At 49.9% G+C, this 27,649-nt stretch overlaps 1 protein-coding gene across 1 annotated transcript in view; it reads right to left on the bottom strand.

Moving 5' to 3' along the window:
- Positions 1 to 11,727, bottom strand: part of Galnt10 (polypeptide N-acetylgalactosaminyltransferase 10) — a 154,257-nt gene extending 142,530 nt beyond the window's left edge. Inside the window, exon 1 of the mRNA XM_031354473.1 lies at positions 11,433 to 11,727. Coding sequence (XP_031210333.1) covers positions 11,433 to 11,591 — 159 coding nt within the window. The 5' untranslated portion in view covers positions 11,592 to 11,727. The remainder of the gene's footprint in view (positions 1 to 11,432) is intronic.
- Positions 11,728 to 27,649: the final 15,922 nt, after the last annotated feature.

Raw genomic sequence — 27,649 nt, 5'->3', positions numbered from 1 at the left:
GAAACTAATCAAATGTCCCTTTATTACCTCTGGCTTGGCACCTGGCGGCCTTCTTAATGTCCCCCATTGTTCCCTGGCTCAGGCCCTGGCAGGAGCTGTCAGCTGTCTTTCTTGCTGCCAGGAGAGCTGGAGAGCAAGCAGGCTTCAGGCTGGGGACAGGAGGGACCAGGATCTGTGCCCCAGAGGGCAGGAAAACTCGCCCGTACTAGAGACAGACAACTGTGCAGAGGGGAGGCCAAGAAGAGCCGTGGGTGGGTGGGTCCATTCCCTCCTGCCTGCATGCTGTTCACGTGTCAGGACATTTTACAGTTTCCATTTTACAGGCAGAGAGGTGAAATGACTCCCCTTGGGGTCAGTCAAACTTGGCAGCTAAGAGCACAAATCTGGGAGCCAGGAGACTAAGTAGGAGCAGCCATTGTGGCTTATTTCTGCACAGGCCTAGAAGTTACTTGGGCGTCCTTGGCCTACTGTCCAGTCTGTGTAGTGACAACAAGCAGAACCCCCCTCACCGGGGGATGAGAGGGCTAAAGAAAGGTAGTCACACTGAGTGTCAAATGCAGACTAGCTCAATAAGTGACCACCACTATCTCTGCTAAGGAACGGGAGTGGGGGTGGGGGGAGGCGGGGAGATGGGACAGGCTGTCGTTCCAAGACTGTGATCACCCCAAGTCAAGGCTCCCTCTGGAGCTTCCCCTCCCCCATGGACCAGCTATGGCAGAGGTCCCCAGAGGAAAAAGTCCCTGAACTGTGGTCACTACATCCAAGAGCCTTGCACTTAGACCTACATGGCTGCATACAACTGAATTGCCTCCCCCAGTACCCGCTGGGGACCCCAGTCTGACTGAACACAGGTGCTCTACTCTCAGATGACTCTGGGACACCTGAGTCCCCCATCCTCACTTTCCTGCAGACCTAGCCACTCCCCCAATATAGGAACACAAAACCGGAGCAGGCTAACAATCGGCCTAGAAGAAAACGGCAGGTCATGTTCACACAACTTTGAACAAACTACTGCCTACAGCCGCCTAGCAACGAGTGAGCGTCTCTAGACATGGGAGGTGGGGGTTGGGCGAGTCCAGAGATCGAGAGAGAAGCAAGGGACCCCCATGTTGGTGAGATAGGGCAGGAATCTGCACATAAGCTTAGGTGGTCCATTTGACAACCACAGTCTTCGAGTTACAAGGCTCAACCACAACTCACCCATTCAGTCTAGGATCTCACTGAGTTTTCAAAAATCTCCCATCAAACTCCCATAAACTTACAACTCGAATGGGTAAAACTCCCATAAACTTATAACTCGAAGGGTGAGGTTCCAGGTTTCTGACCACAGAGCATGGTACGGTTCAAAAAGCAGGAGGGAGCTGGGAGCTTGTCTAGAGGGGCAGCTGCTAGGGGATCCAGCACATTTTTTTATGACACTCACACCTCGGTCTGGTTGCCAGACTTTCAGATTTTTATCCCAAAAGACCAAAAATAAGAAAATTTCCTAAAAAGATTAATTAACAACTTATTTGGTTGTGTTATTTGTTCTTTGATAGTTCCATACATGATAGTTCCATACACGAAATTTGGTCACCTTCCCCTCCAGTGCCCACCCCTCACTTCCCTGAACATCATTTCTCCCTCCCTCCTACCTCCATACCTTCTTTTTTAATAACCCACTGAATCCAGTTAGTGTTGTTCACAGGGGTGTGTCCACTAGAGCATGGACAACTTGCAGATAGCCACACCCTCAAGGACAAATGATGCCCCCTCCTCTAGCAGCAGTCAATGTCAATAGCTCCTCAGATCAGGGGTGGGGCCTCAAGAGACCACCCTCATCCATGCCAAAATGTTGACTGGCTTTATCAACTACTAACACTTAAGCACAATGACGTCTGACCAACTAAGGGCCAGCCCTGAACAGCCACAACTTACTACTGGGCTGAATGTGGCCCACGAGCCATGGTTTAGAATCCATTAAAGGACACATATAAACTGGGGAACTAGAATCGGGAATGGGGCTTAGCTTAGTCTATAAAGTGCTTCCCATGTAAGCATGAAGACCAGAATTCAATGCCTAGAAGTCATGCAAAAGGAGGGGGAGGAAAGGGGAGAGGAGGAGAAATGGGGAGGAGGAACGGGAGGTGGGGGGACAGGAGGAATAGAAAAAGAAAGCCAGAACCAGAGCAAGAGAGCAAGAAAGAGCGAGAAAGGTGGGAAGAGAGAGAGAAAGACAGAGACAGAGAGAGACAGAGACAGAGACAGAGACAGAGAAGTAAATCGAAAGCAGCCAACCTTGGTCACACAGTGATAACCCAACAATAGAATGGGAGGCAGAGGCAGGAGTCATGAGGCTCACTAGTCAGTCTAACCTAACCAGTGAGCCTCAGTCTCAGGGAGAGACCCTGTCTCAAGAAACAAGGCAGACAACACCCAAAGAATGACATCTGACCTCTGGCCCTCACATCCATGCGCCTATATGCACAAGGACACCCACCCCCACCACCTCCCAGACACAAATCCTGAAAAAAGACCCTTTAAAGAAAACAACCGTTAAGACTGTCAACAGAATAGCCAGGAATCCAAATTAGAGACCCCGGTGCACCAGAATCATTAACTTCTTGCTGAAGTTAGGCACCAGATTTAGAAACTAGTTATTTCACAAATACACACATGCATACACACACAGAGAGAGAGAGAGAGAAAGAGAGAGCAAAAGAGAGAGAGAAAGAGAGAGAGAAAGAGAGAGAGAGAGAGAGAGAGAGAGAGAGACTGCTGTCAGCAGCTGACAACAATCAATACCCAGGAGGAAACAGGCAAGAAGACCCAGTTCTCACTTGAGAGCATTGTGCGTGCCTGAGCGATGGGAAACCACACCCACCTCCACCAGTTGTTCCAATCTAGCCTGATAAGTTCTGATCACCAACCCCACACCAGCACACGGCCAGAGGCCCAGGCTCTTAGGAGGCCAAAGGACCGTGTCCAGCTGAGACCCTCATCCTGGCACTATTGGGCACTCAGTGTCTTCCAGAAGCAACAGCCGCCGTTATCTGACTAAGCACTGGGTTTACAGTCATCAGTGGTGACCTCCAACTTGTTCTGTACTGCAAGGGAGGGGACAGACTGGAGTCAACCCAGTCACACAGACAGCGGCTCTACAGCAGTGGACGGAAGCATACAAGCCCATTTCCCCCCATTCCTTGATCGTGTGGTTACAGATGCGTTACTGCATCTTGCTGACCTCAGTCACCCCATCTTTAACTAACACCAGGACACTGTGATACAGTGTAACATGCTCATTTGGGAAGAAGGAACTTGATGCTTCAAAGGTCAGTCATGCAACCTAAGATAGGAGAGGCCAGACCTAGTAACGAGATAGGACTGATTCCTAGCCCCACACGGTCCCTTCTGCCCTCATTGCTACAGGGAGAGGCTGTTGAGTTCTCCGTGAAGCCGCCCTTCCCTTCCCCTGGGGTTCCTGGTTCAGGCACCTTGCCCTGATCCCACAGGCACAACCCCACCCTGGAAGGCAGCAGATGGCAGGCGCCCAGCCCAGAGTAGAGTATGCAAAAGGTCACCACTCAGACCGGATCTAGACCAGGACACAGGCTCAGAGCCTGACCTGCTGGCATCTGGCAGAAAGCTGTTCCTCACTGCCCAACAGGAAAGCTGCAGAGAAGAGGCCTGCTGGGGGCATTCTCGTGACAGTGGTATAGGCCCAAGAACGGTCTGTGTCCCGGATGTGTGTGTGGGAAGCTCCAGGGATGAAGCTCAGCCACGTTCCTTGAAGGCTCCATCCTTCCCAGGCTTGTGGTTCTCAGCACCCTGAAGCTCACGGAAAGCCATTCCTCGAGCCCTGGCTAGTGGCTACTGAGAACCAACCCTACAGCTCGTCTGGCGGTCCTTGGTCCTTCTGTAATGTGGGAACAAACAGGAGGAGGGCATCCTTGACTTCACTAAGCAGTCTGTACCGGTCAGAAATGATCACGGTGTGTGACAGATTGGCACGGATGCCTTGCCAAGGAGAGCGGGCTCCCAGGAAGGCTCCCCATTCAAGCAGGCAGTTTGAGGGAAGGGAGGTTCAGGAGAAGTCCTGGGATTAGAGTGGCCAAACACACTTCCCAGAGGTGACTACTGAGGAGATAGTTCTAGAAAGATGCTCAGGTTCCCTCCCAGATAGGAAGTGAGAGAGCACCACCACTCAGACTGCTTTGGGCTCCAAACAGTCTGAGAGCTGAGTGCAAAGAGAAGCGTTGGCACATGTGACACCATTCATACCACATTACCAACCAACCAGCTATGGTATAGCTCAGAAGCTGTGCCGCCTCCGTGTGGGCCAGACCTTCCCCCCAGAGCCCTAACCTTCTAGTGATGGCATAAGTTTCCCGACCTCTCAGCCACCTACCCAAAGCCAGGTCAAGCTGAAGCACCACCATTTTGACTGCCCTCAGGGGCTCTAATTCTAAGCTAAGCGCTGCGCTCAGGGCTTTGCACTCCCTCGGTGACCTGTGACGAGTTCACCCTCAAAAGAAGTTCCAAGATAATTAGTGTCGTCCTTGTGACACAGACCAGGGATTTGGAGGTACAGATGTCAGGTGGTCCATCTAGGCCTGGGTGTTTGCATTGAGTTGTGGGGTGACAAAGCTGGAAGAGAGAGCAGGGAGGTCATATCTCAGTACCACCCAGGGGCCTACTGGCAAGGTTTAGTCCCAAGGCAACGGCCTCTCCCCTCTGCTCAGACAGGAGGGAGTGGAGGGATGAGCTGAGAGACCGGTCCTTTTTCCTGATCAGATTCGGAGAAATAGAATAACGAAGGTTTAGACATGACTCATTGCATGCGTGCACACGTGTGTGGTATGTATGGCTAGGCATGTGAACGTCCAGGTGTGTACACCCATGCCGGTCCATGTGGAAGCTAGAACAGGACGTGCAGTGTCTTCCTCTACCACCAAATACCTAATCACCCACAGACAGCATCACTCACAAGAAAGAAGGCTGTTTTGGCTAGCCTAACTGTCCAGCAGGCTGTCGAAATCCAACTGTCTTTGCCCCCATATTGAGGTAACGGGCATACACAGCCTTGCCTGGCTGGCTTTTTATGTGGGTGCTGGTCCTCAAGCTTGCTGAGCAGCCATCTTACCTACTGAGCCGTTCCCCCTAACTCCCAACGTTATAATCCTTCTTACACATGTTGCTTTAGGCGGTGGCTTCTCTCCTGAGAAGGTGGGAGAAAAATCCAGCATTTGAAGCTCAGCTTTCTCTCAAGAGCAAAGAGAAGAAACCCTGGGCTTGTTTTCTCCCTTTCCATCTCCTATCAACACTCAGCAGAGGGCAGCAGACAGGAACCATGGGAAAGATAAGAGAGAAGAGGGTGCCACATGGAGAGACAGCTACACAGGCATAAACACACACCCACCCGCAGCAGCAAGCGGAATTGTTTAGCTTCCTCTAGCTTCCAAAGTATGAACACTCCGCCTCCTCCAGCAAACAGGGCCAGGCAGAAAAAAGTCGAAGCCGGAGAGACAGAAGTTCTTTTCTCAGCTTGAGAGAAAATGTGCAGTGGACTGGCTGGTCGTGTGTGGAGGGGAAGGGCTGCAGGGCTGCACTCAGGACGTGTGTGAGGGGACAGGAAGGCAGCCACAGACCTGGTAGGATGAAACAGGAAGACAGCTTCCAGCCCCCCACACGGTGTTGGCAAGCCTCCCCAGCTGTGAACAAGGCCACACTCCAAATCTCAGTCCAAGATGGGCAGGGCTAAGGGGAATACAAACTTAGCCCCAGATTCTGTATATGAAGGTAAGTCCAGGTCGACCAAAGAGGTGGTGTCCTGGTGATGCCTGAGCCCAATGCCTGAAGGAATGCACCAGGGCTCTGTGTAGACATGCTAGCTTCTGCCCAGGGCATCTCTCTCTCTCTCTTTATTCTTCTGTGAGGAGCTATTCTCTCTCCCACCTAAGGGGGTCAACCCACCCCCATCTCCAGCATGGGTGGAGCCCACCCCCCACCCCTAGCAGATGTGTGATTGTGACAGGTTCTGGGCATGGTAAGCGCACAGTGGGGACAGGAAGGCAGGGCTCATAAGAAAGATGGTTCCTTCTCTTGTCTACACAGGCAGCTAGAGACAGACTCTCTTCCAGGATCACGTTCTGCTACCATAGGGACTTGGTCTAGGTCAGAAGTAACAGGGAAAACGCCAGAAGCAAGAGAACCCAGATCACCCAATGCTTAGAACCTGATGGTCCCAGAGGAGCCTGTGAGCTTCTATAGCATTTCAGGCTGAATCCACTGTTATCGGAAATTGATACAGAGGAGAACATAAGGGGGCTCTGAGGACCAGTTAGTTCTGTCTGCTGTGGACAGCAACACTGCCACATACCACATACCTTTGAGTCTCTCTACCCCAAGCCAGGTCCCTTCACAGCCCTAACGTTTATTCCATTTTATTTGCTGGCCTCAGGGACTCAGCGAGATCATCTTGGCTCTCGGGGGAAATAATGGCAGGGAAGGCGCAAATATTAGTCTGTGGAGGAAAAACAGCCTCTGCTGTGAAATGGAGCGTGAACCTCAGAGCACTGCCTTCTGGTGTGCATTCCTCCTATGAGAACCTGTTTTAAGTGATCACCCCCTCTGGGGCCTCAGTTTCCATCAGACAAAAACGACGGGGGCTGGACTTAGAGGTCCTCTGAAGCCCCCTGCCTGCTCGGATACTCTCAGTAGTTCAGCAAACGCACTCTACCTTCCCGGTCTCCCGGGATCTGCAGGCAGGAAGGCCACTGTGGAACCCGTGGGAACTCATACCTGTAGGATCTACTTCCTGTCCCCACTCCATGAACACGGGAACAGTGATTCTCTGGAGAAGCAAGATTCTTATACAAACCCTCTGCTTCCATAGAAGATGTGAAGGACCAGGTAGATGTGCAAGGTACAGATGCCACTGTAAGGAACAGTGAGCTACAACAAGGCCTCCTTCACCCCCAGGTGCCTTTTATAAGCAACAAAAGACATCCTGGATGCCATTTTCTGAATAAGAGCTGGCTGTAGACACAAGGTACAATTAGCAAGCTAGATGGTTATCTTTTAAATAGGCCTCTGCTTTCCCATCCCTGGTTCCATTATCTGTTATCTGTCACCGGAGCTAACACACACAAAGCTGCCTGAGAGAAGAAGCTGGAACAGGAACAAATTCCTGAGTCGGGGCTTCAGCTAGACTCTAGACCTTAACGAAACATACTTCCAAACTCATAGAATCCTGGGACGTCAGTCAGAATCAGAAAAGCCGCAAAACATCTATTTCACATATCCCTCCTCCAAAAGAAAAAAGAAAAAAAGGAAGTAAATGATGCCAGCAACTCCACTTGTGAGAAGCCTTGTTGAACAACAGACTGAGGCCAAGTCTGGGATTGGTGGTAAAGCCTGATTTAGCCTTGTCTGCTCTGGCCACAGGTGGGCGGGCACCATAATGATAGACATTTGCTTCTCTCCTTTCTGAAGCTACACGAATTTCACAGGTGAGGAATACAAGGCCCAGAGAGGTTAAACCACTTCCCTGAGATCATAATGGGCTTAAGGCAAGAGTCAGACCTCTCTCTGTGTTCATCCTTGGCAGAAAGCAGGAGGAGGAGAGAGAGGAAGAGGAGGAGGAAGAGGAGGAGGAAGAGGAGGAGGAAGAGGAGGAAGAAGAGGAGGAGGAGGAGGAGGAGGAGGAGGAGGAGGCGGCGGCGGCAGAAGCAGACTTACCTAGCTAAGTCAAGAACCCTTCCCTGGTAGCATCAGATTACATCTGGCCAAGCTGACAGAGAAGTGATTAACAGTCTAAAAGATAGCAACTCCACCTTGGAAAAGTAAAGAAACCACTCCAGACCACATTTCCATGGTACTTAAATTGCTGATGTACCTGTTCTGCTACCAGGAAGAAAGACTGAAAATGGGGGTGGGGAGGTGTTATTGATTTCCGGATGTTCTAAGAATAAAGTTCAGCTCTGACCCAACGAGAAAAAGACCTGATACTTAAACATCATAGACACCGGTGTTCCATGATCCCACCATGCTCTACCAAACAAATGCCATTACCCAGAGAAGCCACTTCTCACCAGAGTTCCTGGCTCAGAAGTGGGAGGAGCTGAACTTGGGATTCCTACTGTGGGATGTTGAAAACCAGCTCCCAAGCTCTGCAAGATGAAAACCAATCCTAGAATTAAACCAAGATGTCAGGCCATCTAGGGAGTGGGAAAGAGGAGGAAGCCCAAGTTAAAACAAAAATGGCCCCAAGGCCGGCTTCCCTTACTCAATCTTGCAACTTTCAGAAAAGCCAGCTATGTGACCAGCGAGACTCTGAGCACATGATGTGCACTTTAGGAATCAAATGTCCCTCCTGGTGGCTCCAGTGGGACCAGGATGAGACATCACAGGGCAAGGCGTCAGAGGACTGTTCAAACCCAGGGTGTGTAATCTCACAGAAAAGCCACTACAACTTCTCACGTAACAAAGTCCCCAACAGGTGTTGCTCTAGAGCAAGGTCTCATGTAGCCAAGGTTGGCCCTGAACTCCAATTCTCCTGCTGTCACCTCCCAAGTACTGGAATTACTGCACCACAGGCTGGTTTACGTGATGCTGAGGACTGGCCGTGGGACAAGCAAGCACTCAATCAACTCAGCTACCTTCCAGACCAGCACTTATTTCTCTACCAGAGAGATCACGGACGCGCTCGGAGACGATTCAGCGGTGTGAGAATGCTGACTGGTTGATCAGTGTCCCAACAACTCGGGGTCCTGAAGACTATTTCCCAGCTAGCCTGATAGAGAGGGGTGGGAGAAGCCGGCTTCTTTCCTGGAGGCCAGCTGACATTCAGGAGAGGGACTGGAGGGCTCTGCATCTGCAGGAGAGTGGAACACAAAGGGGCTGTGTGGAAATTTGGCAGACTGTTCCAGACAGACAGCCCATGAATGAATGCTGAATCCTGCCACACCTACCAGGGCCCATCCTCGGGAAACAGTTCCCTTCTGTGACCCCCAAGAAGCAAAGATAATCACATGGAAGCCCTCCGTACCCTTCACTATTTCTTCCTCCCCTCTATCCCATTCCAGGGAGGCTGACAAAACAAAACAAACAAACAAAAAACCAGAGCATGTAAACCAGCCCTCTCAGTGAATCCAGGTAGCGCCTCCAAGTGGTACTCAGTAGCTGCTCCCAGCCTCTCTCTCTCTCTCTCTCTCTCTCTCTCTCTCTCTCTCTCTCTCTCTCCCCCCCCCCCCCCTCTCTCTCTGCTCAAAAGGTGGCCTTACTGCATCAATAGCCTTTTGTACAGTCAGTAATTCACCATGAAAGCTAAGGCCAAACTGACAGTTAACCTTGACCTTCTTGTTACACATCTGGGTCTATAGAAAATGAAAGTTAGGATGTCTCTGGCCTTCACAGCAGAACTCTCTCCATGCAGAGGCAGAATGTCAAGGGCTATTTTAGAACTGCTCACAGCTATTCCATGGGAGAATCTGACCTGGCTGGACACAGCCCCTCCCGCCCCCAGCAGGGCTGATTCCAAGATAGGAATGCTATAAGGGACCTCAGGAAAGGAAAAAGAAGCGGCCCTGTCCCACTCCCCACTGGCACATTGACAGCATCACAGCATGTTGGCATCAAATCATACACACGGAGCAAGCAAGGCTCAGAGTGGGAGACCATACTCTTCAATGCACAGCAAGTTAACAGCTGAGCTAAGAACACAAGCCTGGCCTGCCACACTGATGCCTCATGGGGCTGTAACAAAGGAAAGAGATTTCCCACAGGAAAACCCCACTCAGACAAAGAGTTTAAGGGAGAGAGCTCTAGACCAGCTTTCAGAATTTGAAGCAGGGATTTAGAAATGGAGTTTCCTAACTTTCCAAACAGTAAGATCTACCAGATAGATAGATAGCCTGGACCTTGAGGATGATTTACAAATGACCAGAGTGACAAGCCAAGTTTAAATTGATCGGCTCTGTAGACCAAGAGTCTTCCATGCCCCAGAAGCCAGAATGCCCAGATGGCAGCCCTAACACTGGAAGGGGGGAGGGGATAAAGCATCAATCTCAAGAAGTCAGCCTCTTCCCTCAAGGGCAGCCAGCAGTCAGTCAAGGCTGACCCTGGCGCACATCTGCCCACTTCCCCCGGGAACCAAGAAAATCCTGTAAGGGACTCTTAAATGTCCCACTGGAGGAATAATTCAAGCATGCCCACACTTGCCGGGGGAGCTGGGGTAGAGAAGCTGGGATGGCTGGAGGAAAGCAACAGAGCTTATATCTACTCCAGGAGGCTCGAGTCCACGTGTCATAGACACACACACACACACACACACACACACACACAAAACAAAACTTTAAAGAAGCAGCCCATCTCAATTTTGTCTACAAGAAACTATCTCATTAGTCGAAGGAATAAAGGCTGGAAGTATTCTGTCCTGGGGGCACTTGACACCTGTGGCTCTGGGACATGCGGAGAGCCCTCCTCTACCCCAACTTCTAGATGCATGTCAAAGGCAGCAAGTTCAATGACAGGCACTCAGTCCTTACTTGACCTCCTCTGGGGCATGGGCTCAGTAGTCTCAAGAGAGGCACAGACTGTGACTAGGACAGACTGAGTGATGTGGGAGGTAGGGAGAGAGATGGATCGCCTGTTAAAGAGTACTGGCTGGTCTTCCAGGTTAGATACCCAGAAACCACATAGTGATTTGGAGCCATCTGTAACTCCAGTTTCTGGGGATCCTATGCCCTCTTCCAACTTCAGTGAGCACCAGGCACGTGTGTGCTGCAGACAGACATACATGTAGGTAAGGCACACGTACACATGAACGAAGGAAAGAAAGAAGAAGAGAAAGAGGAAGGGAGGGGAGGAGAAGGGAGAAGAGAAAAGAAGAGAAGAGAAGAGAAGAGAAGAGAAGAGAAGAGAAGAGAAGAGAAGAGAAGAGAAGAGAAGAGAAGAGAAGAGAAGAGAAGAGAAAGCAAGCTCGCTCCAGATGGGAGACTTAGAGGAGTGCCTGTGTAGATGTCAAAAACCAGGAGGGATCTGGTCTGACTCGAAACACTAGAATCAGTGGCGAGGGTTGAGGGGTAGGGGCAGAGACTCTCTGAAGAACACCGACAAGAACGACCAGAATCTCCACTCCTACCCTCAGAACCAACAACAATCCTGGGTGGCACGGAGATGTAGGTAGGATCCTCCGAAAAAGAGACAGCTGAAGAGGCCAGGAATAATAGACGGCAATAAGAGGAGTCGGATAAACTAGAAAAATGGCCTAAGGCTGAACACTGTTTTAGGTTGAAGCAAGAGCCTGGATAAATCTTTGACCGTCCCTAAGCCTCGATGTTGCCATCCCCAAAATGGGATGCCTCAGAGCAGTATAGGTGGAACAAGGAACTGCAGGGTGGAAGCGAAGTGGGAGAAAGAGTGCTCCCAACCCTCGGCCGCGGACCACTCACCTGTACCGCCGCGGGGGCCACCGCCGCCCCCGATCCCCCAGGGCTGCCGTCGGGCTGCCGCTCGCGGTACAGAGCCCAGAGCCCCACGTTGGGCAGCAGGACGAGGGCCGCCAGAGCCAGAGCCACCGCCTGCAAGAGCCGCTTCTCTTTGCGCCTCATCGGGGCCGGTCCGCCCCGCCGCGTCCCGCCGCGCTCGCCCCCGGCTTTGCGCGTCCGCCCGTCCGCCCGGCGGCGGCAGCAGTTCGGCCAGCAGAAGCGGCCGCGGCGCCGGCCCCGCTCCAACTCCGCGGCACTTCCGCTGCTCGCCGGCTGGGGAGCCGGGCGCCTCCACCGTGTCACCGCCGTAGGGGTGCGTTCCAACCCCATCATCCCCTGGCATCTCATTCCACGTCCTGCACCTCGCCTTCCGCCAGGAGATGCACGGTTGAGTCCTTTGCGCCTCCATCCTTCAATTCTCTATCTACTCATAGAGCATCTCTCTCCTCCAAGATGCAAGAGGACCCCGGCTCCTGACTGCTACCCCCCCGCGGGCTCCAGTGGTGCGTCCTGCTTCTCCGCCACTCCCCGCCCGCTGCAGCTTTGCCAAAGTCCCGGAGTTAGGGAGTTGGACGCTCGCTGGGGCCGCGGGGCACGCGATCAGGGACGCCCCGGGGAACTCGCGGGGCTCTCTGCTAGCTCTCAGCCAGCAAGAGCCCCGGGACTGTGAGGATACGCTACAACCTACTGTGCTGGGATGCTGCAGTCCTCTCTTTTCCCGGCTCTGCCCCGGGACGTGCCAATCAGACCTGCCTTTGACCTGGGGACTCCGCACAACCTGTATGCAGAGGGCACCTTGCCCATCGCTCAGTGAGCGGTCGGGTTTCCTTCCTCTTCTCCAAGCTGTGGAGTGCTGAATGCTCCGTCACTAGTCTGGGTTCTTTGCAAAACCATCGCGGTGACCAGAGCCTCCTTGCGAGAGCTATTCTCATGCACATCCAAGCCAGTGGACTTGGACTGCCTGCCAGTCCCAAGTGTGCTTCTGGACACGGTGCCCAGAGCACGTTCCCGAAACCTCGTGTCCTCTCCTCTCTCGAATTCAAACCACCAAGCGAGCGCCCACGGTGGGCCCGATACTGGGCCAGGAGTGAGGAGCAAGGAAAAGCAGAACTCGCACTGGTGCCTGGGGTTTAGAGGGTGGGGGGCACAGAACTGAAAGCTCGGCTGTGCATAGCAGAACCAGGGGGGACTTGTCCAAAGAAGTCTGGTTTCTGAGCTGCTGACCTGGGCTCACATGAAGCCTGTGGGATCCTCCTCCACTGCGTACCTGTCTTTTAACAGCTTGCTCCCGGATGCCCAAGGGCAGCCCCCTCCTCTCTTGCTTTCCTCTTTACTAGCCTTCCTGCAGAGGCGCATCCCTCTATCCTCTGCTTCTCCAGGGACGCCATCGAGCCCTGTGGCTACCCCTATCCTGGAACTAGTGTCCTAAATTTTAGCCATACAGGTCTAACTCCAAGCTGAGCAGTGTTTTTTTTTTTTTTTTTTTTTTTTTTTTTTCTGACATCACAGCTTGAGTCACTCACGTCACTGCAGTTACAGTCACAGTTCCCTGGGTTATATTTCCCTAAGGCCACATATTTCCCCTCTCTGCCTGGCCTTTCTTTCTTTGGTTCTGCTGCTAGCTTTGTATGTTCCCCCAAGTGCTGTTGACCGTACAAATTCTTGCACACACACACAAAAATCTTCATCTATGTCAGGGGACACCTCTGTGTCTAGGGAAACCAGCACCTCTTCCTCCAAGTGTCCCCAAACCCAGCCCCCTTGCTGTTCATCAGAACATAGCAGACGCTCCTACATGAGGACTTTGTCTTATCACCAATACCTAGATGTACCCTCTGACAATACTTCTGTTTATAATTCAGATCCTTACATCTTTTTAAAAAAAATAATTTTATAGGGACGGAGAGATGCCTCTGTGGTTAAAAGCATTTGCTGCTCTTCCAGAGGACATGGATTCAGTTCCCAGGACCCATATTTGGCTCTTGGCACCCCCATGAGACAGCTCACAACTGCCTGTAATTTAGTTCCAGGGCATCTGATCTTCTCTTCTGACCTGTGTGGGCATTTGCACACTTATGATACACAGGCATACATTTAAGTATATACACATAAATAATAAATGCCTTTTAAAATGATTTATAGTGTGCTGCAATACATATAACAATTTTACCATTTTTAACCATAAAAAAACCCCAACACTTTTATTACATTGTGTGTGTGTGTGTGTGTGTTTCCCCCCAAAGGATGAGGGATGCTTCTAAGATCCAGAAAGTGAATTAGTCTCACAAGACTAAGGAAGTTTAAAAAGTTAAAAGATGTCAAGTTTTCTCCCCAAAGTTACATAAGCCGTAGTAATCCTGAGGAGAAAGGACCCTTGGGATCAACCATGCTGTCTTCAGGGTATACAGGGAGCTTCAGGGTGCATGAGCTATCATCCATACCGCTGTGGGCTTCTTAGTGATGCCCCTGAAAAGAGCCCAAATAACCAGCCGGCTGGCTCCCTAAGATAGACTTGGATGAAATCATGTCTTTGGTATGTTGTCAGTGTCCTCTGTGACAGACATTTACGTACATCTCCCCAGGAGAAATCACACATGCATACCCTATGTTTGTTTATCCAGTTAGCTGTTGATGGACATTTGGGCTATCCTCATCAATCCATGGTTATGAATAATGCTGAGTCCGGTCTGTGTCTGGTACTGTCGTGAGTATGCAGTTTTGATGTAGTTAGATAGCGCTGCTGCCCCACTCTTGAGCACGGCACAGGTAGCTGCACCTATCAGGACCCTGTTGTGAACACTGTGGCTTCCCTTACCTTAGAATAACTCATGAGAGGGCTGAGAAGATGGCTCAGTCAACAAAGCACTCTCCTCACAAGCCCGAGGACCAAGCCACAGAACCCGACTCAAAAGCTAGGATTAGCCGGGCAGGGGTGGTGATGCCTTTAATCCCAGCACTTGGGAGGCAGAGGCAGGTAGATTTCTGAGTTTGAGCCCAGCCTGGTCTACAGAGTGAGTTCCAGGACAGCCAGGACTATACAGAGAAACCCTGTCTCAAAAAAAAAAAAAAAAAAAAAAAAAAAAAAAAAAAAAAGAAAGAAAGAAAGAAAGAAAGAAGACAAGATAGGATTATAGAAGTGCATGCCTGTAATCCCAGTGATGGTGAAGGGGGATGGAGAGAGGTAGAGCCCTAGAAACTCTCTGGTCAGCTAAAGCAAAGAAAGAGGGGGAAGGTATTTGTGCAATGACATCAAACTTGTCCCCAGAACTCCCCATGCATGTACACACCAATAACCCAAGAGGCTCCTTAGCTCAAAGCCTAGGTTTATGCCATGTCTCATCCTCTCCCAGTTACCCTGGCTTTTTGATGCCTTACATACCTGACAACCTCACATCAGGGCCTATCCACATTAGCTTTGTCAACTTGACCCAGACTACAGCTGTCTGACAGGGGACCCTCAAAGGAAGAAGTACTTTAATCAGACTAGCCGGTGGGCACATCTGCTGGAATTCTCTTATTATATGATGTAGGAGAGCTTAGCCTCCAGTGGGAGGTCCTTAGGCAGTAGGTCGTGGGTTGTAGAAGAAAGCTAGAGGGACATGAGGCTAAGAGTGAGCTAGAGATTGAACAAGCAGCCTTCTTCTATGGTTCTTGGCCATAGCCCCTACACTGACTTCCTACAGTGACAGACTTTGACCTGGATGTAAAAGCCCAAGACCACCCCCCACCCCCCCCACCCACCAAGTTGCTTTTGGTCAGTGTTTTATCACAGCACCAGAAGGGAAACCAGACAACGTCTAGAACTCTTTTCCTCTGAACCTTTGCAGGGTTCTCTTTATTTTCTCAGGAACCAGACCAGAGGTCCCGCCTCTTGAGATGGCTTCCCTAGCCTCCATCTCGGAAATCTCATCTCCGTTTGCTTGGTTTTCTTGAGAGCGGGTCTGAAGCTGAGCCTCTCTGTCGAGAACACAAGTCCCAAGCATTTGGAAAAGCAGGGTTTTCTTGTCTCCTAGAAACACATCCATCTCAGCCAACACATGCCCTGCCTTTACTGCTAGCCAGGAAACCAGAGCCTCTTCCTGCAGAGGAATTTGTGAGGAGTACCCAAGGACCTTAGTTCACTGTCTCCCTAGTCTTGTGAAGCTCAGGACCAAGCTGGATGCCCTGCTCAGTAATTCCTGACTGGGTGAAGCATGCAGTTAATGTCACTAGGGAAGAAATGCATTCCTCATTGTTCTCCTCCCCCTCTTCTTCCAGCTCCCTAGAGCATCCCACAGGAAATTGGATTTGAGCTTTCTCTCACGACTTAGCAAAGTCACTTGTTGATCAAAGCTCGAAGCAGCTCAATCTGCCCCCAATAGGGACTCGAGTCTGAGAAGCCAGCTTTAATCTGAAGTCTCTTTGATCACTTTCTACCATGTGGGATGGGCCAGACAGGAGGAGGGCTCCCTGGACTTTATCCTATTCACAGAGAAAAAAATGCCGCTTCCCTGGAAAACTGAGCTAGCCATAAACTGAAATCCACAGGAGCTTTTACCTCCAGACCAAGTCTTATCACTGAGCCTGGAGTGGTCCTTAAATGAGATAGCGCACTCAAAGGACCAACAGCAGACTCTATCCAATGTGAGCATAGTAACTGTGGATGGAAAGAAAGCTCATCACCAACAGGAACATAGAAACAAAGTGTCAGCTGCAGGGCAGGTTAGCTGCTCTGGCTTGCACCTTGCTCTCCTCCTTGCCTGAAACCATCTACAGATAACCTTCTTCCCTCTCCTCTGTTTCTGGCCCTGAGACCCTGCATTTGCTCTTGATTCTGCTAGCTGCTTGCCAGATCTCTCACCTGGCCAGCTGGCGCTCATCCCCCAAAGGTCCCTGTGAGAACATGACCTCTTCACATCGATCCTTTTGAAAATTCTCTCTTCTTCACCTAAAGCTCACTGCAGTTTCATCACAGCACACAGCCCTCTTGGCCGCGGGCGTATCTCCTCCTCCATCATTAGAGGCTCTCAACAGAGTATCCTCCTGGAGCTTTGGGGCACAGGCATCTTGCCTTCTCAACCCTGCCACATCCCTGGAGCCCAAGGAGAAAGACAGATTCTGACACTTCAGAACGGATTACATTCTGTATCCTAACAGGGTCTCTCCTCCTCCTTCCCAGTCTCACTTCTCTTTGCATCTCTTTAAGGAGCTGTTTGTTTCATGGCTGGCTGACTCCTCAGTGTTCTATCCTGTCACCAGTAACAGGTCCTCAGTGTTCTATCCTGTCACCAGTAACAGGCAGAGCCACTCAAGAGAGAGGGTGACAGGTGCAAGCCTGCAGCATGCAGCTCCAGCTGGGTGTCCTCCCCTTACCTTCAGAGACAGAGCCAGGCTTGGCAAGACCAAGTCCTTGAGGTAGAGGCGAGGTCAGTCTGTTTCAAACACTCTTTAATCTCCTCAAGGACTTGAGCAGATTCAAGTTCCTATTTCTTACTCCGCTGGGCTTGGTGCATAGCTGTAACCTCAGCACTGGGGTTAGAAGTCCAAGGCCTGAACTATACATGGAGGGCAGCCTGGACTACACATAGCGGGCAGGTGGGACGACATGGAATTCTCTCTCTCTCTCTCTCTCTCTCTCTCTCTCTCTCTCTCTCTCTCTCCAACAGCCAGTGCTCTAATTGCTGAGCCATCTCTCCAGTCCCTAGTTATTTTCTACTTTTGTACAAAGAAGGTGAAAGCTGAAGATGGGTGGTGGGGTGTGGGGCAGAGGGGTCTCTCTAGGTGTGTGAGGCTCCCTGGGGAGTAGATTTGTTCTGCAAGCACCTCTGCAGTATGAGGTACCTGAAGGCTCTGAAGCTATTGGCCGTGTGCTGAGGGTCACCATTCCCAGCCCTGCACCCCAGGTCGGTAGCCAGGCTCTCCAGAGCTTCTTTCGATAGCAAGTTAGAGCCTAGGCTACTGTTGTTTACACAGTAGATCATCTGACATTCTATTAGGTGGTGGCTGCCAGCAAACTTCAGTGAGTCCAGACAGGTCAGCTTGGATTTAAGTGCCAAAAAATGAACCTTGAAATTGGGCTTAGTGAGGATCAGGAGTTCAAGATCATTCTTAGCTACTTAGCAAGTTCCAGTCCAGCCTAAGCTACATGACACCAAGTCTCCAAAAACAGAACAACAAAAGCAAAACAAAGCAAAGCAAAGAATCTGAATGGCTGGTGAGAGCCAGAACCACAGGAAGTTAAGACCCGAGGCTGGAAACGGAGGCTCACTCACAGAGAGGGCAGCCTCACTCCTTGCTACTATGCAGTCAGGTTTCTTCCTCCCCAGTCCATTAACCAGGAAGTGCCCAGGGCACCCTGGCACTGCAGTCCCGGGGATATGGGTCCTTCTGATCCACTCAGTTTCCACTAAGATCTACAAATCCTCTCTCAGCTCAGAGACTGGATCAGAAGTGATCTCCACCCTCAACTGCTGTATCAGCCAATCCAAACACTCTGTCTTTGGTTAAAATGATTGTTCCAGGGTTAAGTGCCTGAACTTCTGGGAGGTCTATCTGAGCTGTGAGATTCAGGTCTGTGCAGGTACACACTAGCCCCTGGGCCATGGCTGCTTAAAGTGTTGGTTATGAGCCTGCTGTAGGGCATGGACTGGATTGGATCCACCTTAGCTCCCCGTGAAGCCTCTCAGTGCTTTAGGGAGGAGTGGACATACATCTTTAGAAGCCATGGTGGTAGCTCACACCTGTGATCCCAGGGTTTTGTGGGCAGAGGCAGGGGAATGCTTTGAATTTGAGCCCAGCCTCTGCTATTGGTCAGCAAGAACTTGGGGGGCGGAGTCATATTTGTTTGTTCTGAATAGATTGTACCCTAGGGTAGCCAGGGAGGAGACACAGAGGGAGACCGAATGGTGCCAGGATGTCTCAAATAGTTCTCTTGCTGTAAGTTTCCCCCTTTGAGTGTCCACAGTTCTAGTCAACCTACCTTTTACACACAAGCCTTGCCCTCTAGGCTCTGGTCCCAGCCCTCCCCTTTGGTGCAGGCTCATTGATGGATAACACACATTTCCAGCCCTGGGGTACACAATGCTTCCCTTGTGGTCACCTACCCCACTGTCCTGTTGTTCTGTTAAATTCTTCTCTCATTTATTGGCTTGACTTACCAAGACCCACAGTCCACGTGAGCCTCCTAAGAACGTAGGAAACAGGAGTGGAGTACTGTCACCTGGGTCCCCACTCTACCAAACATCTCACAAGGGACCTGAGAATGCTAAGTTTGTTGCCTAGTAAAACTTACATGTATCCCTAGCTTTCTGGGCCTGCTCTGTAGGACAGACTTCAGACGCCTGCAAAAGCCTATGATTAGATTCCAGCTGCATCCGGCAGCTTCTGGGACACCCTGTCCTCTGTAGACTGGACTGGCCCAGATGGGAAGGCTGAGTCTGAGGTGCGTGGACTGTCTCAGAAATCAGAGTCCCGAGCTAGAGTAGTCAGTGTCTCACACTCAAACATGCCTTATGTTTATGTGCCCTGACCCTTCCCAGGTTGGCCCTAATATTTCAAATAGTTACTGGTGATGGTGAGGAGAAAACAATGGAGTTTTTTGTTTGTTTGTTTTGTTTTGTCTTGTGCATAATACCATGGGTTGTGGCATGTGACCCATAGGTTGAGAACTGGTGCCCTATATCCTAACCTCTACCCTCACAAGATTAAGATGTTCTGCCAAATAATTGTGAAATGTTCAGTCAAGTTCCTATGGGAATGAAAAAGAAAAAGAAATAAAAAGAACAGGACATGACTGCTGAGGTGTGGCCCCCGTAGACTCGTGTGTTTGAACTTACTTGGCCCATGGGGAGATTCACTATTAGGAGGTGTGTTCTTTTTGGAGGAGGTGTGTCCTTGTTGGAGGAAGTGTGTCACTGGGGGGGAGGGCTTTGAAGTCTCCTATGCTCAAGTTGCATCCAGTGTGGCAGACAGTCTCCTCCAGCACCTCCTTCAAGATGTGGAACTCTCGGCTCCTCCTCCAGCACCACATCTGCCTGACACGGCCATCCTTCCCACCATGACGATAATGGACTAAACCTCTGAAACTGTAAGCCAGCCTCAGTTAAATGTTTTCCCTTAAAAAAGTTGCTGTGGTCATGATGTCCCTTCACAGCAATGACACCCCAACTAGAACAACTACTTCTAAGTATGATGGAAGAAAGCTGCTCAGGTCCAAACCATCTCAAAACCAAATTTTCTAACCAGTGTGTATGTGTGCATGTCTGCGCATGTGAGAGGGACCGACTGTATAGCCCAGGCCAGTCTAGAACTCAAAATCCTCCTGTCTCCGCATCCTGAATACTAGAATTATATATATCACCACACCCAGTTGCATGTTTGTTTGGTCTCATGCAGCCTAAGCATACCTTGAACTCCTGGAGATGATGATCATGAAGTAAGTGTGTGTGTGTGTGTGCATGTATGTGCACACAAGGGGGGTGTTTATGGTGTAATGACACAGGTGTGTGTGCATGGTGTGTGTGTGTGTGTGTGCATGCATGTGCTTGCACACAAGGGGGGTGTTTATGGTGTAATGACACAGGTTTGTGTGCATGGTATGTGTGTGTGTTTGTTTGTCTGTGTGTGTGTGTGTAATGGAGCAGTGGGAACAAAAGGCAACAGGTATCCCATTTTATCAATCTCTACCTTGTTCTCTTGAGACAGGGTCTCTCACTGACCTTAGAGCTAGGCTGGCAGCCAGCTAGCCCCAGCAACCCTCTTGTCTCTATACCCAGCTTTTTACAGGGGCAGTGGGGATTTGAACTCAGGTCTTCATTCTTGTAAAACAAGTGCTTACCCACTGAGTCACTCCGCCATCCCCTATCCCTGGTTTTAAACTTTGGACCTTCCTGTTACTATGCCCTGAGAATACTGCTGAGGATTGACTCTAGGATTTAGTCCACACTAGCCAATCACTCTATACCAACTGAGCCATGTTCCCAGCCCCTGCATCTCTACTTAACATTCTTATTTTAGTAATCTGACATGTGCATATGTTATAAAATTAAGTCGCTTGGCTATAACAAAAGGCACTCCTCCATACATCCTGGTCCTTGGAAGCCAATCACTTTTAAATTGTTTTAACTGTGGCTGACATTTGCTGAGTATATTTATCATAGACCAAGCCCTGCGCTGTGCTTGCTGTACACTGCCTCCCTGAGGACTAGCAGAAGTGTGTGAGGTGGGTACCATCACTTTGTTTCATTTACAGATGGACAACTAAGGCAGGGAGTAGTTAACTGACAGGTCAAAGGTCACATGGCTCATGACCAACAGGAGTATGATTTCAGCACCGGCACTCGCCTCCAGACCCCCCTCCCTCCCGTGCCTGTAATCATGCAACTCCGGTGGTTTCTGTGGGTGATTTATTAGTTCTGCTTCTTGATTTACCACTGCAGACAGTAGCTATTGACATCTTCGTATGATTGATGGAGCTTTCTCTCACCGAATCCCCCATCTTCTGCCCACAGTTTTAGATGGTTACTGGCAACGTTGAGCCAGGCTGTGGGGGACCCCCGGAGCTATAAGCAGTACACACAAACCTCCGTTCTTTGTTCCAACTTTACAAGCAATAGTCATTTGCTTATGTGAGATCACCTATGAGTCAAATGTTGGACAGGCTGTCTCCGGATTTCTACTTATCCATCCGCACCTGCCATAGTGCCCACTTCTGTGTCAGACACGTGCCTGGTGCTTGAGAAATGATCTCTGTGCTAGGACTAATACAGAGGAAAGCTTAGGCGGGAGGCAGGCATGGCAGATGCAGTCTGCAGCGTCAGAGGTGCATTGCCCTCTGAGGAAGGGAAGGCACTAAGAAATGGGGGCTTAAGGAGACACCCTTCTGTTCAGCTGTCAGGAAGTAGTTCACCTTGGAGCTAAACATCTGTGTGCTTAGAACACCTTGATGTTAGCTTTCCTGGCCTTCAGCACCTGGCCTAGTCCAGCCAGTCATCTCTCCATGGTCCTGCAAGGACCTCACAGTACACGGGCTTTCACCAGCAGTGTGTCCCCAGCAGGCACTGGGATTTCTCTGCTGGTTACATAGTCTGGAAAACCTCACACATTCCTGGGAAGGGCCCAGCATTTAGGAGCTCTGTATATACTGCCTCTCTGCCTGGCAACTTCCAGTATCCCTGGCTTAGTTGCCATCCCTCTGAGTATTTTTCATTTTTCATATTTATTTTAAACTCTGTGCATATGTATGTATGTGTATGTGTGGTGGTGGTGGTGGTGGTGGTAGCATGCATTGTGAAGGTACATGTGAGAGGCAAGTGTGAGCTCAACTGTATGTGTTGTTCCTCTGGGACCATCAGCTTGAGGTTTGAGTAAGGTCTCTCCCTGGGACCTGGGACTCACTGATTGTCCAGGCTTTCTCCACCTCCCCAGTACTGGGATTATATGCATGTGCCACCAGATCCGGCTTTAAAACAAACAGGAGCTGGAGAGACGGCTCAGCTGTTAAGAGCATTGGCAGCTCTTCCAGAGGACCTGGAGTTCGATTCCCAATACTCACAAGGCAGCTTACAACTGTCTGTAATTCTGTTTCCCAAAGAATCTGGCACCCTCTCACAGACATACATGCAAGCAAAACATCAATGCACATAAAAATAAATAAATCTTCAAACACATAAGACCAAACAGGGGTTCTGAGGATCAAACACAAGCCCTCATGTTTATGCAACGGGCACTTCACCAGCTGAGCCATTTCCCTAGAACCACTCTAGGTCATTTCTCATTCATCCTCTGCACAGGTCAGGCGGCATAAGGCAGACCTTCTGAATCCCCAAGGCAGATTACATCCCCTTATATACTAAGTGCCTGTCCCTTTATTACACTCGGCACAGTAGTAATAGTGCATCTGCTAGTGTAATTGCTTGTGTAATGCAGGTGGGCCTGGCTTTTTAGTCTAGAACTCCCACGGGGTGGAAACCATCTCTGAGTTTCCCCATTACAGCCTCCCCCACACCCAGCACAGCATCCACCAGAATGAATGAAGGAGAGGGTGAACCCATTGGCGAACTGGCCCAGCCTCTGCACACTCCAGAACCTTCTCGTGCCTAGAAAAAGAATGGTGAAGCTGTCCATTCCTTGCCTCCCCAATCTAGTCTCATAGCTGATCTCATCTTCTGAGTGTATAGTACCGGCATCTCCAGTGACTGAGGTCCAACTCGTGGAGACTTCTGGGGTCCACTGTTCTTACCTCTCAACACATTTTTCCCCTCTTACCCCTAACCTTAGCCATCAATGCTACCACATACTGCTTTTTCTCATGGATTCTGGGGACCAAACTCAGGTCTCCATGCTTGTACAACAAGCACCTCTACCTCCCCAGCCCACACCATAATTTCAAGAATCCAAAGACAGCCGGGCAGTGGTGGCTCACGCCTTTAATCACGCCAGCACTTGGGAGGCAGAGGCAGGCAGATTTCTAAGTTCAAGGCCAGCCTGGTCTACAGAGTGAGTTCCAGGATAGCCAGGGCTACACAGAGAAACCCTGTCTTGAAAAAAAAAAACAAACAAAAACAAAAAGAAAAAAAGAAAAAAAAAAGAAAAAGAATCCAAAGATAAAGGGTTAGGGGAAGTAAATGTGATGTAATATCCACCACACACACATACACACATGCTCACAAATACACACACTCTTGTTTGCAGGCTGGGCATCAGTCCAGGACTTCATTTCCTTTCTTCTGCTTCACTGGCTATGAGAGGTGATACTTCTCACCTCACCAGAACCTGATAGCCTAGCTGAAGTGCTGGCACAGGTGACCAGAGGATCTGCAGCATCCTGACCCTCCCCTGCCTTGGCCCCCAAGTGTACCTGCTGGTGTAGATGGGTAGAGGGGAGCAGGATAGCTAGACGAGGGTCAAAGCTAAAGCAGGCAGAGCAAGAAGGATTCATTACGTGACTCTGCTCATCCTGCAGGGGCCACAGTGTGGCTGTCCACAGGAATGTGAACGGGGCTGCCAAGAGTGTGATCTGAAAGCCATAGTGGTACACCAAGGATCTTCAAGGTGTGGGACAGAGTTGAGGATGAAAGAGAAAATGGACCAGGAGCGGGTGGTGCACACCTTTACTCCCAGCACTCAGAAGGCAGAAAGTTCTCTGTAAATTCAAGGACAACCTGTTCTACAGAGTGAGTTCCATCCAAGACAGCCAAGGCCACACAGAGACACTGTTTTGAAAACAAACAAACAAGGGACTGGAGAGATGGCTCAGCAGTTAAGAGCTCTGACTGTTCTTCCAAAGGTCATGAGTTCAAATCCCAGCAACCACATGGTGGCTTACAACCATCTGTAATGAGATCTGAAGCCCTCTTCTGGAGTGTCTGAAGTCAGCTACAGTGTACTTACATTATTATATACAAATAAATATTTTTTAAAAAAGAAAACAAACAAACAAAAAAGAGAAGATGGGCAAACTATGAGCCAGGGCTGTAGTACTCACCCATCGCGTTGTCAGATTTCATGGAGAAGATCCTGCTCACAGTAAATTTCAGCTTGTTCCTTGTAGGTCATAACGAAAACATGATAGGAAGACAGTACATGTATTATGTTCAAGATGTTACCTTAATTTAACTTCTGACCATTCAAAGGCTGATGTGTGAGCCTCAGTTTCCAGTGATTCTCAGGCTCTGCAGAGTTTTGAGTGAACCTCATTACTAGAGTGAGCTAGATAGTGAGACTACTGTGAGAAAGAATGGTCTTTGCTGCTCTTCACAAGGAGAACACGTTTTTAAAATTAGTTGGCAGCACACCAGGGTGGGTGTCCTCAGGAGCAACTCAATGAGGGACTTTTCTCCTTTTGGAAGGAGATAACTGGTTTCTGTCAAATGACAGCAACTTGCTTAGGCTCATTTAACCTAAGAGGCCTAGACCTTGTGGGGCTGAGGTCTGGGGCTCCCAGTGAGCTATGCAACAGTGATGGGAGGATAGGCAGAATCACTTCACCCTAGGCACTGCCCCAGAGCATCTTTGGGCAGGTCACATCCGATCCGCTCTCTGAGGCCTAGTTTCCTTATTGAGTAGAGGTGAGCGTAGCGTGCACACAATGAGAGCATGTGCCAGAGACTTCATTATCTATTTATTTACAGTTTAATTTTTATTAGTGTGCGTACAATGTGTGTGGGAGCATGCATACCACAGAGTTGAAGTCAGAGAGTAATTGTGTGAGGTTGCTTCTCACCTTCCACACTTATGTGGGTTCCTGGGGTGGAACTTAGGTTGTTAGACTCAGACAGCAAGCACCTTTACTGGCTGAGCCATCTCGCCGGCCCACGTCTGAGTCTTTATAGTTGTGACTGATGGCTTCCACCCCAGCAGCTGTATGCTTGGCTTGGGTTTTGACAAGTGTGTGTGTGTGTGTGTGTGTGTGTGTGTGTGTGTGGAGGGGGGATTCCTCTGGGTCTCTGGTCTTCCCATTGGATATTTCTGCCCTGTAAATCTCCTGCCTTTGGGCATTCTTCTAGCTGACTGTGCAACTTGGTCTAACAGCTTAGGCAGCCTGAGTTTGTGAACATGTTCCCAGGACCTTGACTCTGATTTTGATTCACAAGGTTAGCAATGGACCCAGGAATTCTGCATATATATTACATTTTAATTTATTTTTTTGTGTAAATGAATGCCATGGCATGCATGTGGAGATCACAAGACAACTTACAGAAGTCAGTTTCTCCCACCATGTAGGTCCCAAGGGGGTAAACTCAGCTCCTAAGACTTGGTGACAAGTGCCTCGATCCACTGAGCCTTCTTGCTGGCTCCTGGATCTGCAATTTAATGAGCTCCTCAGTCACCAGGCGTATAAAAGATGAGTCCTGGGGCAAATCCTGCAACTGAGAACCAAGACTGGCCTGCTGAGAGCTGCATTCCTAGTCCATCTGAAGTGTCTTCCTAAGAATTGGAGTTGACTGAGAATGTAAGAAGCCCTCTAGGTATAGCTATGACCTAGGAACTCAGAAATCTGAGACTGAAAGGATGGGAAGACTGGGCCAGCTTGGGCTATGTAGCCAGACCCAAGAAGGAAGAGGAAGAGGAGGAAGAGAAGGAGGAGGAGGAGGTGGAGGAGGCAGCTGAGGGGATGGCTCAATGGGTAGAGTACTGAAGCATGAAGACCTGAGTTTGAAACTCCAGAACCCACAAAAAAGCTAGAAGGGTAACTCCAGTTTGTAACCCCAGTGATTCTGCAGGGAGATGGAAAGTGTGGCTGGAAGCTCTGAAAAGCAGCAAAACAAGAGATCCTGTCTCAGATAAGTGAAAGGCAAGGAGGACACTAGAAATCGCCTTCCAATTCTCATGTGCTCCACGACAACTGTACATTTACACACACACACACACACACACACACACACACACACACACACACACACATATGCATGCACACAGAGGTTAAAAACAAAAGCCAAAACACACCACCCTTGGAATAAGCTGCCCAGAGTAGTAGTGAACTGTGGTCCAGGAAGGCATATGAGCAGACATCGGCTCCATACTCGGTAGAGACAGGAGATGAGGACCCAGACGTTAGCTCAGTGTTCACTAGAAACCCTTTTCACAGCCCTTATCTCTCTCAGGACCATGCTGCTAGTTCATGCCACTCGGTGGCATCCCTTATGGAGTAGGGAGTGTCCTGGTTCAAGTTTCATATTTGAGAAGGGAGGTCTGTGAGCCCAGATGGGAGCCAGGATATGAAGACTTTTAGGCCATCAGACTATGCCAGGAGAGCCCCCCCACTTAGTCTCAGGAGACTGGCACCCTGCCTCTGCTCCTGGCTCCTTCTCTGCCCTCCCTAGTAGTACATAACTGACACAAAGAGCCAGGAGCTCAAGAGGGGCCTTGGCGCTACCATCCACAGAAACCGTGCCTAACGCCCCGTGTAATCACCACCATGTGTCTCTGTCAAGAGCTGGCTTCTGCTTCAGTGAGGTCCCTGGAAACTCCTCATCAGACCCTCTGCGCAGGAAACAAATGGACAAGTTAGGATGGTTGCAAATACCACTGTCCTTCTGCTGCCACATTTAGCAAAAACAGTTGGGCAGGGACAAAATGGAAGCAATCTCTGAGCAAGGCGCTTTAGGATGTTGTGGGGTGGGAGGGGGCTGCAGCAGGATCTAGCCAATGGCTGGAGAATAGGAGAGTTGGCATGCCAGTTACTAGGGATCTGAGGCGGAAGTTGTGGGGAGAAGGGAGCTTCTCCTCTGCTTCCTTTCCCCCAACCTATTCATTTCCCATCAGCCAACTGTGAACTGAGGTTTCTGAAAGGAGACCTGCAGACTGGTGGACCCCTTAGAACTTCCTGATCGTGGAGGGTGAGAATGTTGCAAAGCCAAAGCCAACATCATCTTGTGGTGTTGTGAGTCCTCTCAATAGCCATCAGTCACCTTCACCTGCTTCCAACCTAAGAGCTGTGGGACTGTCAGGAGAGACTTTAAGGATGTATTAACTTAGCCTGCCATCGTCACCCCCAAGGCCAAGAGTGTTATCAGAGAACATCTGAGACCTACAGCAGGATCTCCCACTTTGCTGTAACCTTATGTCCCAGCAATGTATTTGGCAAATGCTTTGATTTGTGACTGCCTTTTGTTTGGTAACTTTATAGGTTCAAGTCTTCCCATCCATGGTGGAACATGTCCTTCAAGGCAAGCTGAGTCTGTGTCACTCATATTTGGCTTGGAATAAAATCTCTCTTATCCCTTTTGGAGAGAAAGAGATGCTTCTGTATGGACACAGTAATGAGCACCTTCTCTGGCACTAGGCTTGGGCATTCCTGTCTCAACCTGCCTAGGTGTCTTTTTGCCCAAGTTCTAAGCTGGTGAGTCTCAGCACGAAGGTGTACATCTTTAAACCTAGCATCTGGGAGGCAGAAGCACACATGTCTATATGAGTTTGAGGCTAGTCTGGTCTGCATAGTCTAAGCTCCAGGCCACCCCAAGGTGCATGGTTAGACCCTGCCTGGAAAAAAATTAAGGGGATAGGGTATATTTTACTCCACCGTTATCCTTGGAGACCAGATTTTTTGGAGCCATGAGTGTTTACTCCCTAGGCTGCCTTTTCCCTTGTCTAAGAACACCACATCAGTGTCTGAGCACCAGCTATCTTTGCCCCTGTAACAGCAATTTTAAGAACAGTACCCCAAAGCCACACATAGTGGCCTGTGCCTTTAACCTCAGTAC

Source organism: Mastomys coucha, unplaced genomic scaffold, assembly GCF_008632895.1.
Source record: "Mastomys coucha isolate ucsf_1 unplaced genomic scaffold, UCSF_Mcou_1 pScaffold5, whole genome shotgun sequence".
Classification (NCBI taxonomy): domain Eukaryota; kingdom Metazoa; phylum Chordata; class Mammalia; order Rodentia; family Muridae; genus Mastomys; species Mastomys coucha.
This window is presented reverse-complemented; position numbering and strand designations above follow the sequence as displayed.